Genomic DNA, 18219 nt, shown 5'->3' on the forward strand with positions numbered 1-18219 from the left:
AAACTAGCATCAGATTAAAGGTCAGAAAATCCCATCAAGGAGAGGAATATTAGGGGCACAGATAGTTGGAGAGGCAGCACACCGCTGGGTATTGACAGGGTGATTCCAGGGTATCAGTCAGCAGAATTATAGCTGCCCAGAGAGTCAGTACAGCTTTAATGAGCCTGTGTGAAGAGGAAGAGGGTGGATTTATGTAGTTCCTCATAATTTTCTGTAGAGACTGTTATTGCAGACATTCTGTACAGTGTGCTCTCTTTCACTCGTTCCGACGTGCATCCAGCCCCAAGATTCGGTTCTGTTAGCTCAAATCAAAGCTGACATCCCCATGCCCTGCCACCCAAAGGACCTGCTTTGGGGTGGGGTTGGGGTTCCTTCCTTCCTTCCTGTATATTGGTAGCTTACCTTTACAGTCATGACTGGGTTCTCACATGCAGCATATTTCACCACCAGACAAGTGGCTAAAAAGCTCAATTCTGTTCCTCCCCCCCCACCCCACCCCAATGGACATTTGAGAAACAGATTTTCAGGCTGGAAACTTTGGGTCATTTTCTGCTCCTATCAGGTAACTTACATTTTGTGTGTGTGTGTGTTGGGGGGAGTTCATTTAGAGTGTGTGTGTGTGTGTGTGGGGGGGCTTTCTTTGTTGTGAGTGGCCTCAATTAAAAACAAAGGAGACAGTATAGAAAACCTGGGCACCTGGCACGGCCCTGGCAAACCAGAGGGAGGTACACAACAATAGCTGATCAACTCTGCCAGAAAGAGGGCGGAGGGAGAGAAAGCTGTATGTGTAGCCCTGGTTTCCACTCCTGCCTCTCTCTTGTGCCATGTATGCCGAGTAGCTGACGTAGTGGTTATTCATTCCTGTCCAGGATTACCCTGGAGGATCACGAAATAGTTGCAAACACAATCCAAAACAAAGTCTTCTCTGAAAAACTTATCATCTGGAACTCTTTGCTGCATGTCTAGTTATGCTCAAGCTATAAGGCTCACACGGTATTTATACAGCTTTTGTTTACAGCTCACTAGAAATGGCAATTTATGAGCAACTTTACTGATCAATTTAGAATCTGTTCATTTTTATTACTTCGTCTAGATATCCATTTATGTGATTTATTGCTAGGAAACTCTGAATGTATAAAACTTTGATCATATTTTTAAATAAGTGTGTGTTTTGGCAGTGTTAAATCGGAGGCCTCATTTGTTTGATTTACCACTTGAAAAACATGCCATTAAAACCATCCTGCCACACCCTCCACATGCTTAAGATCATGTGATCGTGATTGCTCAGGCATTTGCATTGTTGTAATGGAAATCAGGGACAGAGTCTCTGCCTCTTTCTGGGACCCTCGAGTAAATTTTTGTGCACCGTAGGCTGCACAAAGCATCAGGAAGAGAACGCTGTTTCATGGAGTTGTGAAGTCTTAATTGTTAACTGGGTATTTATACTGAGATGCACCCAACACACTCCAAAATAAACTCATGTGGACTATCTAGTAAATTTCATGCTCCCATAATGTACCATGCCTCACAAAATCTTTTCAATAAAAAGTGAGGCGATGTCTCTTATAATAGTGCAAATAAAATTTTATGTCATGCTGTTACGTATGCACGTACTGAGCATGCCAATGACCCTCTTGATGTCTCAGCGCTGTACAGCGGTACCCGGAACGCCGTGAGCTATTACAGAAACGCTCAAGGCGTGGGCATTCCACGCTTGCCAGAGGGAGTGTCATTCCAAAGAGCTCTGCTGAGCCATTTGAAAAGAAGCGATGACAATTTCTGTATTATGTTTTGAACATTTTATAGGAGAAGCGAAATAAGATGGTTGCAGTCATGGAGGAGGAAATGAGTGCAAAGATAAGTCTGAAATAATTTCTCTGGTCTGTGAAGGATGCTTACTGCCATGAGGGATTTACGAACAAAGTTTACTGAGATCTATAAAGTCCATAAATAAGCAAAACTGGTGGTTTTTTACTTGCTGTAGGGTGAAATATTTCCTTTCTTCTTGGGGAAGATCAATGCTCATGGTCTCTCTTTGGTAGCTGGGCAGTTGTAAGGATGGGAGTTCTCCTGTTAATGGCGTCAAATCAGATTCCTCCCTTTAAATTCAACTAATTTTTCATGCATATGTAACTATATTCTAAGAATTATGTAGGTGAAAAGTCTTTGACACAGAAATAGCATCAAGATAAGTGTGCATTGTAGAAAGAGAATTGTTACGATAATAGTGCATTTGGAAACTATGCACCATGGTACAATTACAAACATGGTTTAAAGGAAAGCTTCTTCAGATTACTATGTTAAATGTAGAGTTTGAGAGACATGTACAGGGAAATCTTTATTCATACATTTGCAAGAGAGGAAAAGCAATCTTTGCTTTAGGATTGCAAACAACGCTGGGTCACTACTCTGTAATTACATTCACCAAAATGATCTCCTCCATAGACACTTCCTTTCAAAGCCCATGTCTGGAGCACTGGAGGAGCAATGAGTAGGAACTACTGAGTGCTTTCGTTCCTCAAGATCAGCACAAATAGGACCGACATTTTAGCACTAAGTGCAAGTCAAAACTAAGCAAGAAAAATGGAACGATCCAACAGAAGAAAATGGAATCAGAAACACAGAAATCAGTAAAAAGGGAGAAGAGACAATGCGATAAAATGACATAAATGTAGACCTAATTTATAGTGAGAAATAAATGTAACCAACATAAAATCTATAGCAAATAACTCAATTTATAAAAATACCAGTTATTTCATATTTTCTATAGAAATACAGTGCTGTGCTATAAATCTGATAAAAGTTGTACTCACAGGAAAGATTTGTTTCTGTTGTGAACATTTTTTGTTTTTATTTCAAGGTTGTAAACTTTTGTACTGATGATATTTAGCTTGGACACCTAGTAGCTTGAAGGAATGTATGTCACTACATTTTCATGGACCTGATTCTGGGGAATTCTGGAGCTCACTTTTTGCTGCTGGCAATGCATACCTATAGCGATCCAGGTCTATCTATCTAGTTTAATATTATAACTGGAGACTATCTGAACACAAGGCCCTTGTACACAGAACTTGCTCTGTATATTGGAGTTGCCCATTAAAGTCTTGATTCAGCTAGATGAGTAAACACATGTGTAACTTGGAGCACGAATGGTCCCATTGAAATCAGGGCTGAATTGTGGCTGACGGGTCTGATCCAAGCCACAGGAGTTAGTGGAAAGACTCCTATTGACTTCCATGGGCTTTGGATCAGGCCTTGTGGGAGCACTGGAAAAGATCAGATGTTGCACTAAGAAAACCCATCATTAATACAACAGTTCTCAAACTGTGCTCTGGAGAGAACTGGCTGCTCACATGGTGATCGCTTTTTCGCCTTATTTCAGCTGCTAAGTTTTATTAAAAGAATCTAAAAATGCACAAACTACTTTCTTGAAGTTGCCTTTCCCCATGAGTAGGGAAAGCATTCCCCACATGGTTACGGTGTGCGATCAGGAATGGGTGGTGTGCTTTACACGGTGGCCAATGGGAGAGCAGGTGTCCATGAGACAATCTCTCTGTTAAAATGTGGGCCACACTATGAAAATATTTCAGCTCCCCTGAGATAAAAAGAAGGATTTGCTGATTCTGACGCTTTCCTTAAAGCAGTGCATTGTTGTGGATGGGTGATGAAGTTGCCCCACCAAAAACCGTGAAATGAAACTGCTATTGAAAGAGATCAGGAAGGAAAGGCGAATACAAGATGTTTGATCGTGGCCCACTGCATTGGAGCATATCGCACGATGCAGGACTGTGAGAGGACTGCTCACTGCAGGCCAGACTGCAGTCAGCCTGCCAGAAAATAACCAGCGGGGAAGGCAGCTGAGCGGGTTACAGGTTCTTGGTGAGGGTGGGAGGGTAGCAGCCACTGTGCAGCATTAGCCCATTTGCAGGAGAGTCGTGTCCTTCCCTGACAAGAGAGGGAATGAACCTGTCCTGTGAGCACAGGCAGCTGGGAGGGGGATGAGGGTATAAAATAGAAATGAAATAAAATGGGAGGGGTAGGAGAGCAGAATTAAAAAAATCTCTTCATGGTTCAAGGGAAAGGGGAACTGAGGAGGAGGAGAAGAAATATTGCAGGAATAAGTGTGGGAGAAGAGAACCCTGTCAAGAGAAGACTTGGGAGATGGAGACCAGGAAAGGGTTAATTGGCAGTGCAGAAACCCAAAGGGCTTTCCCCAGCACAGAGCGAGGAGAGATGTTAGAAAACATCACTGGGTGCGGGTGCGTTAATGAAAAGCAAAGAAAGCCTGAATTCCCATATCTGCACCCAGGGTCCACGCCAGCCCAGCCTGGACGATGTCACCTGAAAAGCTGCAAAGGAAGCTGGCAGTAGCACCAGCAGCAAAACCGTTTCTAGTCGAACCCTCTTTACGTGAGCTCAGAACTGTGCAGAACGTTTGGGCTGGACTTTCCCACGCTTGGTCTCTGGCGGGGAGTGCTGTGTTCCTGCAGGGGAGAGAGGTGGGATCCTGGAGCAGATCCCTGTGGGGGGAGGATGATGAAATGCACCTTTTCTAGAGTGGGGAAGGAAAGGAAGGTAAAACAAACTTTTAAAAGAAAACTACAACAATGGCCCCTGACATTTGAAACTTGTAACAGCCTGGCTGGAGGGCTGAGGGCCAACCAGCCCCTTTCCTTGGTTTGGAACAAGTGGCTGTGGTTTCTCAAAGCTAAGGGCGGTATTTGTGCACTGAGGGAGCATGTGCAGGACAAGGTTCCTCTGAGGCTACCGATGTGCACTAAAATTGGTGGTCCATAGACACAGCTCCCCCGGGGTTTGGTGCGTCTACAGGCTGTAGATGCAGAGAACTCGGCTGCTCTGTGCTGTGTGCTCAGCAGGCCCAGCTGTTGGCTCAAAGAACATAAGGTGGCCCCTGGCAAACAGGTTAAACCTTAGTGTTAGCGGATGGGGTGGAAGGTAACAATTTGCCAGGCAGTGTCTTGAATCGCCCCACTTGCTGCTGAAAGCACATTCCTCATCTCCCTTCCCCTCTGTAGGACTTTAATTTTTGCGTTAAGTCCATGCCAGAGCTTTCCCTTTGTCGGAGATGTATCAGGGCCTTTACCCTCCCCTCTGTCGCTGATTCTGCACCACAAAGCATGCTGCGCGCCAGATTTCCTAGCTCGCCCCGGCCCCGTTCCCTCCCTCAGTAGCTGACAGTGCTTATATATCAAGTGCTCCAACTAGACACGGCTCCATTTAACCAAAAAAAGTCTCTATGAGTGTAACTCTCCTCTGCATTTTTACTGCACCATCCCATCTGTTCATGCATCGCGACTGCTCTTTGCTGCCACAGCAGAGAGACTCTCTCTCTGTCTCTCGAGGCAAAAGCTAATTGGCAAGTGGAGAGTCTGCAAAGAACCTACAAGCAGTATTGGATGGCGACTGCAGAATCCACAGCAGCTGCTGGAGATGGGGTGCACTAGGAGAAGGGATCTCTTTCTGCAAAGGGAGCAACACGTCCCATGGAAGGAGGTTATGTCCTCAGCCAGCCTGTCTGCTGGAGTGGTGAACAGCACATGGCTACTAGCTCTGTCACTATTGACAAAACTCCAGCCAGAAGGAGTAACGTCATGTATTTATCCTTACCAAGGTTCCTGGCAAAATCCTCAGCCCAGACAGGAATTTCTTTAAATATCTGAAGACTGAAATAATTAATCTGGATCATTCAGATACTGTTCTGTGGACACTGAAGAAATCCAGCAATGGGAGGCGCAGTTAGAACACGTTCCTAGGATGGATATGCTTTGCCCTAACCTCACCATTTAGCTGCTACTTAGTTACAACAAAGAGTCATTTCCTCTTAGTTTTTCCCCTTTTCCTTTTAGTTTTTCCCCTTTAACAGGGTTGACATGGTCCTTGCAAATAAAATGTTCCTGTATTTAATGAGCTTTAAAAAGATCCCTGACTTTGTTTTGATCACAATATTTGAATTTCCTTTTAACTTTTCCCAGAGCCTCTACAAACTCTCTACAAAAGCAGTGTGCAGCTCCCATGTGCTGGAGTCCTGCACAGAGACTAATGTTTTTTTATTAGCATCCACCCTGCTTTTTATTGAACCTTTAACAAAGGTCATCAGCTGATCCTCTTCTTGAGTGAGGTAAAAAGTTATGTGAGAAACAGGCATCCTGCCAGGAACCTTCTAATGAAGGGGAATGTAATAAAGCCGGGGACTGACAGTTTGTGTGTTGATAGTGAAGGAAATGGAGGTGTGGAAAAGTATTACAGGGAATCTTTCTAGTCATATCTTCAATTCAAACATCAGGGGAAATGCTACAGACCCTGCGATTTATGAATTCGTAGTAAGTAGCTTCCTGGCATGTAAACAAATCTCGCTGGGCTGTTTTAGGAAGGTGGATTTGGGCTGTGGAGTGATCGTTTTTATTCTTCTGATTTTCCAAATAGAAATGGACAGATATGATAAAAGTGTCAGGCGTGCTCTCCATGCCAGGCTCCTAACAGGATTACGTGTCAGCTCTTAATGTCTCGCTCTGTTTTTCTTTGCCATGAATGGCTGCATTATTGCTCACAGGAACTTCACTGTAATATATGGTAAGAGACAAGTAGCTCTTTATGGCCAGTGATTATTCGGTTTGAATGAAACCTGTGATTTATGTCCATTTAACTGAAAAGCCTTGTAAATTCCCAGTGCTGCATTTTTCCTCAATAGAGAATGAGTCAAGCGAAAGTGACAACTAGGTTGGCGTGGAAATGTGCAGTGCATCGTCGTGTTATATTTAATATACCTGACATGAAAAACGCGCACACACCACACAGTCACCTTAAGTAGGAGTGAAAGTGACATTAGCTTGTAATACGACTGCCGTATTCAGTATGTTAGACCTCGATCGCGTCCTTAAAAAGGGACTTTTTTGTCAGTGTTGTGAAACAAAGAGAGAAGCCAAATCATCTGTCATTTGGGCATAATTAAATTTCTAAACCCCTTGGTGTTTTTGATTTCCCCTTGATCTGCACCCTCCAGACAAAGTGGTTGTCACCCCCACGCCGTGCCCTGCGGCAGGGTTTCAGCAGAAGAGTGCAAACGGCTCCCGAGCCAGTGGTGCTGCTGCTGTGTCGGTCATAAGGCCTTTGCCTTCTGCTTTTTGTTAATAAAAGGGGCCCTGCAGCTGGCTGAGATGGGTACTGCCACAGCTCCAGGTTTCAGAGTAGCCTACATGACGGCCCACCCTGACCGGCTGTCCGGTCAGGATGCAGCTCCCCACTTTAGGAATTTTATCCCCAGTTCATAATAAACCTCATTTTAATCTCCCCTGCCCCTCCCATCAGATCTCCTTAGTATCATCTCATGGTGAGAAACTCATTGCAGAAATGCACTAGAGGATTTATCAGTGATGGGAGGTGTCGGGTGGCGTTCTCTACGATCCAACACACATCTCTTAGCTACCACACAAAGTGCCATGGGTCCAACAAAATCAAGGAAGGAGAGTGAGGGCAGACACCCTGTCCCGAGTGCGTTTTGTTACAACGCAGGGTTCATCTAGGGCGTTAGCCTGGGTCTGACTGTGGCCAGCTGCTTTTGAGAGAGGCTCAGGAGACCCCATAATGAACAATTTTGGAATAACCCCCATCAGCGTTGGGGCTGGGGTGGTGCAGGACACAGAATATGTAACATCCTATGGTGAGCTTAGACTAGTGTTGCCAATTTGATTGAACATATTCCTGGAGGTTTCATCACATGGCACAATCTTGAAGTAAACATTCATCTTTAATTCCTGGAGACTCCAGGACAAGTCTGGAGGGTTGGCAGCCCTTCTTCTGTGCCACAGAAGGACAAGACGAGACAGAGGGACCGAGCTGGGCCTGTGCTTTCAGTTGGACTGTTCTGGCGAGGCCTGCCCCTTGCCAAGAAGCTGTGAATTGATGGCCCAGGTGCCCATCACCGCTTGGATTGCTTTGCCTTCTCCTCTCGGATGGTTTTGTCTCTTCAGCTGGTAAATTCCTTAGAGCAGGGACCTTGCCTGTCTCTGCAGTGCCCTGCACATTGGGTGCCTGATCACTACTGCAATACAAATGGGACAGCACAGTGCTATTGTGGGTAGGTTCCAGTCTGCGTGTGAACCTTGCTTTGGGGTTCAGGCTGAGAGCACCATGGTCAGGAAGGATCTCTCACAGGTTATAATACAAGGGTCAGTTGACTGCATAGCTGAGCTTTTCATAGGGGTAATGGCGGGCTGTTTCTTTGGGGATTGAGAGGTGTTGCTACAAATGTTCTATAAATTAGGATGTGTGCAGTACAGTTGTAGCCATGTCAGTCCCAGGCTATTAGAGAGACAGTGTCTTTTACTGGACCAACTTCTCTTCGTGAGAGAGACAAGCTTTGGCGCTTACACAGAGCTCTTCTTTGGGTCTGGGAAAGGTACTCCGAGCGTCAAAGCTAAATGCAAAATGGAACAGGTCTTTCCCAGACCTGAAGAAGAGCTCTGTGTGGCTCGAAAGTTTGCCTCTCTCACCAACAGACGTTGGTCCAATAAAAAATATTACCTCACTCCCACCTTGTTTGTCGATAAGTTAAGAATCAGTTGGTGATAGTGGCTATAAATATGGCATCCTTCAAAAATCAATCGTCTCTCATTTGTATCGTGTCAGAGAGGAGAGGTCTGTGAGCTGGGTTCCAAGCACAGGTAGAGTGGTGTTCGCATGCTGATGGCTCAGAGCTCTGTTTTGCTCCATGGACGCTGCACATTTATTCTGCGCCCTGGATGGCATTATCAGCTGGATGCTTTGGAGCGATTTCATGCTCTACCCCAAGGAAACTGAAGTCTTGGTGCTTGCTTTGGATGCTATTTCTCCTTTGTTGAGGGGACATGTTTGGAGTAGTGAGTAGGATTAAGAATCTCAAGTCCCTTTAAAGGTTAAACCACATCTTTTCCATGCCAGGCCACCAGCTGACCGTGGCAGAAATTCTGCTGTGATGCTTCTTGGGAGTTGCAGTTCAGTGCCTCATGCTCCCCTTCTGTAGGCTGGACTCTCTAGTCAGACTCCATCTCCCATGACGCACTGCGGCAGCATAACCAAATCGAACATTTTCTTTTTTGGTTGTTCAGTTTTTTTGATGAAAAATTAAATTTTTTGGTGGAAACCAGACACTTTTGGTGGAAAAATGGGGTTTCAACTAAACAATTTTTTTCATGAAAAAACAGCTTTGATGTTAATTTTCAACTAGCTCTAATATTAAGGAAAAGGGGAAGCTTAACACTGATCTTAACACAGATCCTGGCACATCAGTGCAAGACAGAGACAGATGTTAGCTCCAGAGTGATGCTAGTTACATACAGTCTCCTTTTCTGTCTTGGCTCAATGGGACTTCAGCACATGCTTAGAATTAAGCATGCGATTATGGGGTTCCCAGCATTGAGCCTGAGATGCGTAGGTGTTAGATACAGGAGCTAGGTGTAGGAGACCTGTGTTCTATGTCTGGCTCTGCTGGATGGTTGTCATCTCCCCTTTCTGTGTGTAAAATGAGGGTAACCACAACTTTCCTGTGTAAAGCACTGGAGATCAGGATGAAAAGCACTATCTGGGCCTATGGAAGTCAGTGGGAATCTTTCCATTGACTTCACTGTGCGTTGGCTCAGGCTGTCTGAGAGCAGAAGAGGACAGAAGGAGAGTTGAGTGGCAGTGTATGGGCTGGGGTCACTCCAGAGCAACTGGTTGTTGCATTCAGATTGTGTATTGGGAAATATCCATCAAAGCACCTAGAACTTCAGGAGAGACCCTTCTTCCCCCACAGAACGAGGGAATGAATAAATAAAGAAGATGGAGGAATCATGAGGTGAAGGCCAGTCCCAAGGGTCAAGCCTTCATTGTGTTGGCAATATTATTCAGTTAGTCAGGGTAGTACTGTACAATTCAGACACTGCAGGTTTCTAATCTGCTTATTTATAATTCAAAAGCTTGCCCATATATTAATGAACCCTTAATGAGCTGTTGAAAATGCCTGAATTAGAGTCAGATTATTAAACTCAAACGGCCCCTGTAATCATACCATTTGAGTGGGCTTTAGGTACTTTTCATATCTGCAGCTTTCTATTGTGAAGAAGATGGGTTTATTCGAAGAAAGCTTTGTAATAATTTTGACCTGCAATTTATTTATTGGCCTCTGAATGCAGCAGTCTATGCAGATGCTCTCGTCTATTATCTGTGGGGGCAGGTGCACAGCATGTAGAAAGACAGCTAATTAGGATTTCCTGAAAGATAGGCTAAAACTGTGGTCTTATAACAAAGCCAAGTTCATTGTTAAACAACATTTTAGTGTCTGTTTATGTGATTTGTCTAAAATGGTGGAGATACAGAAATGAATGTTGTGGTTATAAGCAGATTAAAATCAGTAGCAAACATGCTTTTTGTTAACCTTATAATGCTCTAATGTCACCAAGGATACCAGATTTTTAAACTTTATACAGACCCATGTGTGCATAAGAAGATATTACTGAGCACATTACATAACAGGAGCGTTAGACACGGGAGGTCATTGTCCCACTCTACTTGGACCTGCTGAGGCCTCTGCTGGCGTGTGCACTTCTGGGCACCACACGTTAGGACAGATGTGGACAAACTGGAGGGAGTCCAGAGGAGAGCAACCAAAATGATGGAGGGTTTAGACAATCTGACCTATGAAGAAACGTTAAAAACTGGGCATGTTTAGTCTTGAGAAAAGAAGACGGGAGTGGGGAGGGGGCTGATAACAGTCTTCATCCTCTCTCAAATAGCTCTTAATGTGTTTGGTGCTCTTCATGTCCACTGAGGGTAGGACAAGGAGCAAGGGAGAGAGAGGTTCACTATTAGGAAAAACTCTCTAACTCTAGGGGGAGTTCAGCTCTGGAACCGGCTTCCAAAGGAGATTGTGGAATCCCCGTCATTGGAGGTTTTTAAGACCAGGCTGGACAAACACCTGTTGGGGATGGTCTAGGTTTACTTGGGGACTTGAGTTCCCTTCCAGCTTGACAGTTCTGTGATTTTATATAAAGGGGACCTGCAGAGTGCTTTAAAAATGCACCATTCTAGATCCCATATTAAGGTGAAAGTATTCGCCTTTTGTTCAGTGCACGGCTAGGTTATTTCTGTCTGGCTGAGACCTCACACTTCCTGTGCCATTAGTATATCTGTAGTTGTTCTGGAAGTGATGTATTACTGTGTTCTTTCTAGTCTGCTCTGTACCTTAATTCCACCACGCATTGAAAGGTCAGTGAGCTAAACAGTAATAAACTTATAGTTTGATATACTGAGGAATAAAAAAAGGAAACAATAGCCCCAGAGTCTGAGCTTATATGTCAGAAAATACATATATTATCACTGGATGCAAATGGAGAGTAATTTATAAAGGCAGATGCTAGGTGGGAACAAAGGTATGCCCTGTGGATAAAGAGAAGTGTTTTCTCCCCACTAAAGAATCCAGGAAGTGTTCTGGATCTTTCTTATCAGATTCTCTTACATATGTGACAGGGGACTGATTGGATGGTTTGTAACTCCAGTGTTCCTAAACAGTGTGGTTACACAGAATACAAAGATTTCCCTACTTTTTCCCCTTAAAGGAAAACAATCTCCTATTTATTATGTGTTGATTTGAGGCATATAATTCATAAAGTAACTAGGGAGGATTAACACATTTATCCCCACACACAAGGTTAACTCTTGTAGGAGTTAGTTAATTAACTCATGGCTTTGCCATTCACATGAACGATGGAACTCAGTCAGTTGCAAAATAAATGCTAGATCGTGGTATGTTACCTCCCTTTCGCTCCCATTTCTTTGTGTGTTGTAAGACATCCACTCTCTGGGCTGGATGTATCTCTGCTTTGGAATTAGTCATATTACTTCCCATTAGGAGGAAAACAATTTGCCACTCCCAGTGTTACCTGCGTTATAACAGGACTGTGAGCTGCAGACTCTGGCAGCTTGGTCATTTTCAGCGTCTGCTGCTGTATTCCTTCCTCTTGAGCTGGGGGGCCTCTCTTTCTTCCATTGACTCCTTTAACCCTCCTTCCAGCTGGTCTCCTTTTGTATTTATTTAAAACCAGGGAGCATTGTCTCCTCTTAGGCATGTTGGTACCGGGAAGCTCAGTAATTGTGTTAGTTTCAGTCTAAAAACACACACCCATTTTGTGCAGCAATTTTTACTCTTTGGCCCATACGCCAAAGTACAAGGACCAGAAAGCCAGAGGAGTGGGGCCCATTTACCTGAGCGGATAATTTGGTCCTGTGTGTGTAACTGTCAGGGGAGATGAGTGAAACCACTACTGAAATCTCTGACGGTGAATAAAGACCATCATAGGCCATAAGACTCAACAGCCGCTGGGGGAAAGTACAGGAAAAGAAACTGACAGGAGACAAAGAACAAAGAAATAACAATAGAAATGGATAGTTAGAAGGAAACAATTGAAAATGTAAATGGGAGAGGGTTAGAAAACCAGAATGCTGTTCAAAAACATTAAAAGCCAGGCTGGAAGGGGAAGAGGAAAAAGACAACAGAAAGGACAGTCACCTCAGTAGGGAAAAAATTCTTTGTACGAATCAGAAAGAAAATATCCAAGGAAAATTAGTTTCTCTCTATTCTTCTTTCCTCTAGTCTCTTTGACTGCTTGCACTTTCTTTTGCTGACACACACACACACACAAAGCCTGCCAAATCTTAATTCTAAGAAACTTTCATGAGCTAAGCAGGTGTATTGGCTTGAGCGAGGCTGAACTGGTAACTTTGATGTCCGTGAACTCCAGAATAAAGAGGCAAAGCTGTCTGGACTGCTGTTTCAGTGTTCTTTGACCCACACGGTTCTTGGTGCTAACTTTTGTGCTCAGTCAATGAGCGGATGATGATAATACATTATATTTTCAAACCTTGTTCAACCTCCGAACAGGCAACAGAAATAATTTAAAATGACAACGAGACATTTTTATTATCCCAATTAAATTATATGGAATTATATTTTTAAATGAAGGTGACAGGTTTAAAACGTGTGTCTTAGAGTGAGATTAGAGCGGTGTCGTCTTGTGCCTGGAAGGTTGGCCAATGAGGGGCCGTGTCATGCAATGTGTGGAGTTCAGGACATCAAGGAGTCAAATCTGTTTCTAAAAGAGGGCGGCATGCATTGAGGCTAGAATAGGAAATAGCGTTGCTGGTGCCCAGGGAACGCTTGGCAGCCTCGGGCTGTTACTGCCATGTACGCTGCGCTCTACGCAGAGTGTGCACCGCTGGGTGTAACTGAGAACAGGCGCAGGCGGCAGAATCAGAATGCAAACGTGCGAGGTGCCAACGTCCTACCCACTGGGATCCTGTCTAGCTAGTGTGACACCGGGTTTTAAACCGATGTAAAGAGGTTAATTGGGCCGGGAGATCACTGGCTGTGTTACATCTTCAGTGGAAGTGCTGGTTCAAGAAGCAGCGGCTCTAGTGATTTTTACACTAGTGTAATTATTTCTAAACTTTGTTTTCAGTATTGTTGATAACATCTTGGCCGAGGGCCTGCAGGCCCTGATTGAACCTACAAATTGTCAGCCTTGGTCTGCAGCGCTCAGGTGAGATTGCTGACTGAGCACCACTTTGGACGGTCTCCTTTTGAAAGAGAAATTAGGTCTAAAGTGTTGTTTCCACCAACATACTGTAACAATGCCGGCACTTTCAAACACATGTGTAGCACCCCAGCACCCTGGCTGCAGTTAAATGCCTGGGTGGTAAGGGAAGGCATAATTCTTTCCTCTTTATATTTAGTGTTTAAATCTGCATGTGAGCTCCAGAGTGGTACAGTGTTCTGCATGGGAACACAGCAGGTCTGTGTGCAGGAGGGCGTGCTGGAGTCCCATCAACCTCAGCTTTCCACGAAGAGGCACTTCTGTTACCTGGCCCTCGCTCCTATCCCCGCCGCTGCCCGTGTAATGCATAAACCTTCCACGAGGGTGTTGGGTGCATTCCAGGAGCTTGCTCACCTTTGGAGGATGGCTCCCTCTTAGGTATATTTGGTTGACACCAGTGGGAGGTAGGGCACCGATTTACTCTTGTGGGAAAGTAAGTTCCCACATGGAGTTTGGACGAGAATGCGACCCCTTCTGCAGACACTTCAAGTTAACCCTTCAAATTCTGTAGCAGGGATAGATTTCTGCCAAGCAAGTCTCTGCAAGAACACCACGAACCTCAGACAAATAAATACCACAAACTTACTCCTCCCATATGGTTTTCTATCCGTGTGATATTACTAAATAAGTAGTGCTTAGATTTAGGTATGTTACAGAAAAATAAAGGAAAACATCATGTATGAGTATATTCCTGTCATATTTAAAATAAAGAGTTAAAAAAATCTATGGGGTATTTGAAAAGTTCTGTGACAAGTCTCTCATCCTCTGTTAAATTCAGTGGGTTTTCAGAGTAATTTCTATAGAGCCCTATTGGTTTTATCTCTGCTAAATTCTGTACGACTTTTCCATAGGGGTGGGGGAGGCTTGGACCTCTTAGGCCATCATGGTGATGGGGACAGAGCCGTTATCGACCCTCACGCCTGGGGTGGGGGGGTCAATGTCTCTCCCAGCAGAGAATGGTTTTGTAAAGTATTACAATGACAGGTCCAGCTCGCCCCCAGGAGTGGGGCTGGCTGCAGGCAGGAGCTTGCCAGGGAATGGGAAATACTCACTGTGGTTTCTCTGTCTGTCTCTCTCTTTTTTACCCAAAGGTTTGAGCATCCGAGGAGCCCAGGAGGAAGACCCTCCCGATCCCCAACTAATGAGACTGGACAATATGCTTCTGGCAGAAGGGGTTTCAGGCCCTGAGAAAGGTGGGGGATCGGCAGCCGCAGCCGCAGCCGCAGCAGCCTCTGGAGGGTCCTCAGATAACTCTATCGAACACTCAGATTACAGAGCCAAATTGACCCAGATCAGACAAATCTATCACACAGAGTTGGAGAAATATGAACAGGTCAGACATCACTCTCGCAGCCCTATGTGTACCTGCTGCCACTTGTCTCTGCACCTCTGCTAACCGGTTCCTGTTTCTCTGTAGGGCTTAAAAATTACATCTCTCTCTCTCTCTCTCTCTCTCTCTCTCTTCCTCTCTGTTTAAAGAGCTGGGCAGTCAATGAAAGGGCTGATGTTGTGGGCGGAGCTCGGTGGCAATGACCAGGCTGGCTGGCATGCCTGGTTCTTATCTGTTCTTCCCCACTGTTAGTTGGGAGTGAGCTTTCTGTGTACACACCGAAAACAGCCCGAACCAGTAGTCCCCCCCAATTCTAGAAACTGCCCGGTTAGAGGACTCTGAGGGTGTGTCTACACAGGGATAACAAACCTGCAGCAGGCCTGGGTCAGCTGACTCAGGCTCCGGCTGGAGCAAGCTAGGACCCTGCGTGGGGGGAGGGTCCCAGATCTCCGAGTCCAGTCTGAGCCCAAAAGTCTGCACAGTAATTTTTAGCTCCTAAGCCTGAGCCCTGTGAGCCTGAGTCAACTGACCTGGGCCAGCTGCAGCTATGCCACAGGGCTTTTGTCCCCGTTTAGACATACCCTTAGGACAAGGGGGAATGTTAAATAGTGCCACTCTGTAAGCCTGTAATGAACCCTAGTAAAATCAATGCTTCAGTGAGCCAAAATGCACATGATGGCTGGGAGCCATAGCACTTGGAGCGGTTATCAGATCTCACACGCTAAGTAAGGTCAGGCCTAGGCTAGTACTTGGGCTAGTACTTGGCTGAGAAACAGGAGATGGTGTTGGGGAGTTAATAGGTATCGATCTTCCTCTGAGCTGGCAGTGAATCCAAGACTTTAGTACGGTGCTAGGCGGCCAGTGCCGCTGGAGGCAGCGTCTTCTAGAGGTCCTGACCACTTGTGGGTACTGGAGATCCCATGGCATTGTTTGCAAGATTTAGAGCATTAGCTTGAGTGTCCTGGGCAAATATATGCTCCCTAAATTCTGCCTGAAGTTTCAGAGGGTTTGGTGATCTAGATCTTTCTCTCTGTAAACTATGGCGATGTCAATGATATAAAGCACTTCAGGATTATTCAGGATGAAATACACTATATACATTTAAGATGATAATTTATTATTCATAATAAGAAGAAATATGCAAATTAAGTTGATGGTGAAACCTTTTAAGGTTGACATTTACTCTCAGTATTTTTACATGATTTCAGTAATACTCTGCAGATATTCAGGGCTGCGGGTTGTTCTCTGGGAGCTAATGACATGCTGCTCTTGTGGGTTTCATGGACACTGGGGGAACCTTTAAAAAACTACATTCTGCTCTTGTGCAGAGCAGTATGGCTTCCCTGCCCCTGTGAATCCAGCATGGCAGGAGCTGTGCCCTGATAATAGCCTGCAGAGCCATCAGGGAGAGTTATTCTCCTTTGTATTTCTTTACTGTACAACTTTGCATCTCAGGAGCTGGAAGAAGAGGGAAGGAGAAGCAAAGGGTGTGAGACCCCTGGCTGTTGCCAGCCTCAGCCATAATGGCTTCATTTTTTCCTCCCAGAGAGGTCCTAGTAAAGCTTATAAACCCTGAACCTAATGAGCTCAACAAACCTAATCAGCTGGTGGTTTCCTGAGCGGAAGGTGGGGAAATTCTGGGCTCACCCAGCACACGACTGTGAAGCGTTCGTCTCAACAAAAGGAAACCACAACCAAGACCGTAAGACGGCAGTAAAAATCCCACTTGAAAGCACAACAGCAAAGGAAATCACAGCGCGGCTCAGGCTCTGTTCTTTTGCCAGAAGCTGGGAACGGGCGACAGGGGATGGATCACTAGATGATTCCTGTTCTGTTCATTCCCTCTGGGGCACCTGGCACTGGCCACTGTCAGAAGACAGGATATTGAGCTCGATGGACCTTTGGTCTCACCCAATGTGACCGTTCTTAGCTGCTCTGCTGTGGCTTGGCAAGTTCCCCCAGTCTGCTCTGCTGGGGTTTAACCATGGGAGGGGAGCTTGCTTGGTCTCCAAGCTGGGGTCCTTGGTTTTAGGATGTTCAGACCTTGCATTTTACTCCCACAGAGGCTCTTGGGATAGTTTAATTTCCTGTTTTATGAAGGTCATTAACTAATAAGAAAACATGGAAGAGGTTAATGGAGTCTCCCTGAAAGGTATTGACAGTAAGGGCCACCGTCTGGCAGTGTCTGTGGCTGACTTCCATGCCAACTGGCTGAAATGCCATGATCTGCCACGTTGGACAGTGGTGGGACCTTCAGGTAGGAGCAGCAGGCAATGGGCAGACAGCACAGCTGGTCCTGCTGCTCTGTGTGCGCACTGCCTGCTGCCCTGAGCACTGTGACCAGACGACCTTGTTCCTTGCCGGTTCTTGCTCCAGAGCTGCACACACTCCTATTCAACATTCTGGGTTTCTTTGTCTCTAACAGATTCCTGCCTCCCCGCCGCCAATCGGTACATCTGCAGGGGCAGCAATAACCCAGAGTCCCTCTTTCCCAGCCTTCTAATAGTCCCTCAGCCTGCCCATCGGCCCCTTTCCCTTCCCTGGGTCTCTCCGTGAGGCCGCAGCTCTTACAACCAAACAGTTGCTGAAAGGCCCAGTATGTCTGGAAGCCTCTTGGCTTGACACCGATTGCGGCTGAGTTGAGATCATTCAAATCTCACAAGCTCTGGCATCTAAGATGCAGCCAGACCCCCTCTGAGAGGCTCCCGGAGGTCTCGGATCAGCAGCATATGTCGGGGAGCAGAGAGGAAGCTGGATGGTGCGGAGGGAGTTGTGTCATGTGGACAGCTGAGGAGGCGTTTTGGGAGGTGGGTTGGATGCTTTCCCCAGCCGGCGCAGTGCAGGCCGCATTCTGCTGGGAATGTGGACAGAACCTTTGTTGCTGTGGCTCAAGGCCAGGGCTGTTCACACACTGGCCATTAGTCCTGTCTGTGGCCAGCAATGCTTCACTATATCGTTACAGTGGCGGAGGATTCAGTGAGCGACTGACAGTGACTTTGCTCAAAGGTCCTTCTTCTCCATAAAGAAACAACCTGTGCAAGTCCCCAAACCCTTCCCCACACTGTGCTGGGCAGCGACGCTCGGACGAATACATCCCTTTATTCTGCGTAGGTAGCAATGCTCATCAAATTAACAAACAGCCACCCCAGCAGTGAATGAAAGCCCCTTATAAAATCCCAGGGGGAGAGGCTGGAGCTGGATTTGGGGCTGAAATGAATCCCATGGCTGCACGGGTGCTGCTAGGAGAGAGAGGCAGAGCTGTTC

At 45.7% G+C, this 18219-nt stretch overlaps 1 protein-coding gene across 6 annotated transcripts in view; it reads left to right on the forward strand.

Moving 5' to 3' along the window:
- PBX3 (PBX homeobox 3) overlaps positions 1-18219 on the forward strand; it is a 160206-nt gene that overhangs the window by 113988 nt on the left and 27999 nt on the right. For all 6 annotated transcript variants that reach the window (XM_048823001.1, XM_048823000.2, XM_048823004.2 and 3 more), the window contains one exon: positions 14717-14958. In XM_048823001.1, the coding sequence (XP_048678958.1) occupies positions 14717-14958 (242 nt within the window). The remainder of the gene's footprint in view (positions 1-14716; positions 14959-18219) is intronic.

This window comes from Caretta caretta, chromosome 16 (genome assembly GCF_965140235.1).
Source record: "Caretta caretta isolate rCarCar2 chromosome 16, rCarCar1.hap1, whole genome shotgun sequence".
Lineage (NCBI taxonomy): Eukaryota > Metazoa > Chordata > Testudines > Cheloniidae > Caretta > Caretta caretta.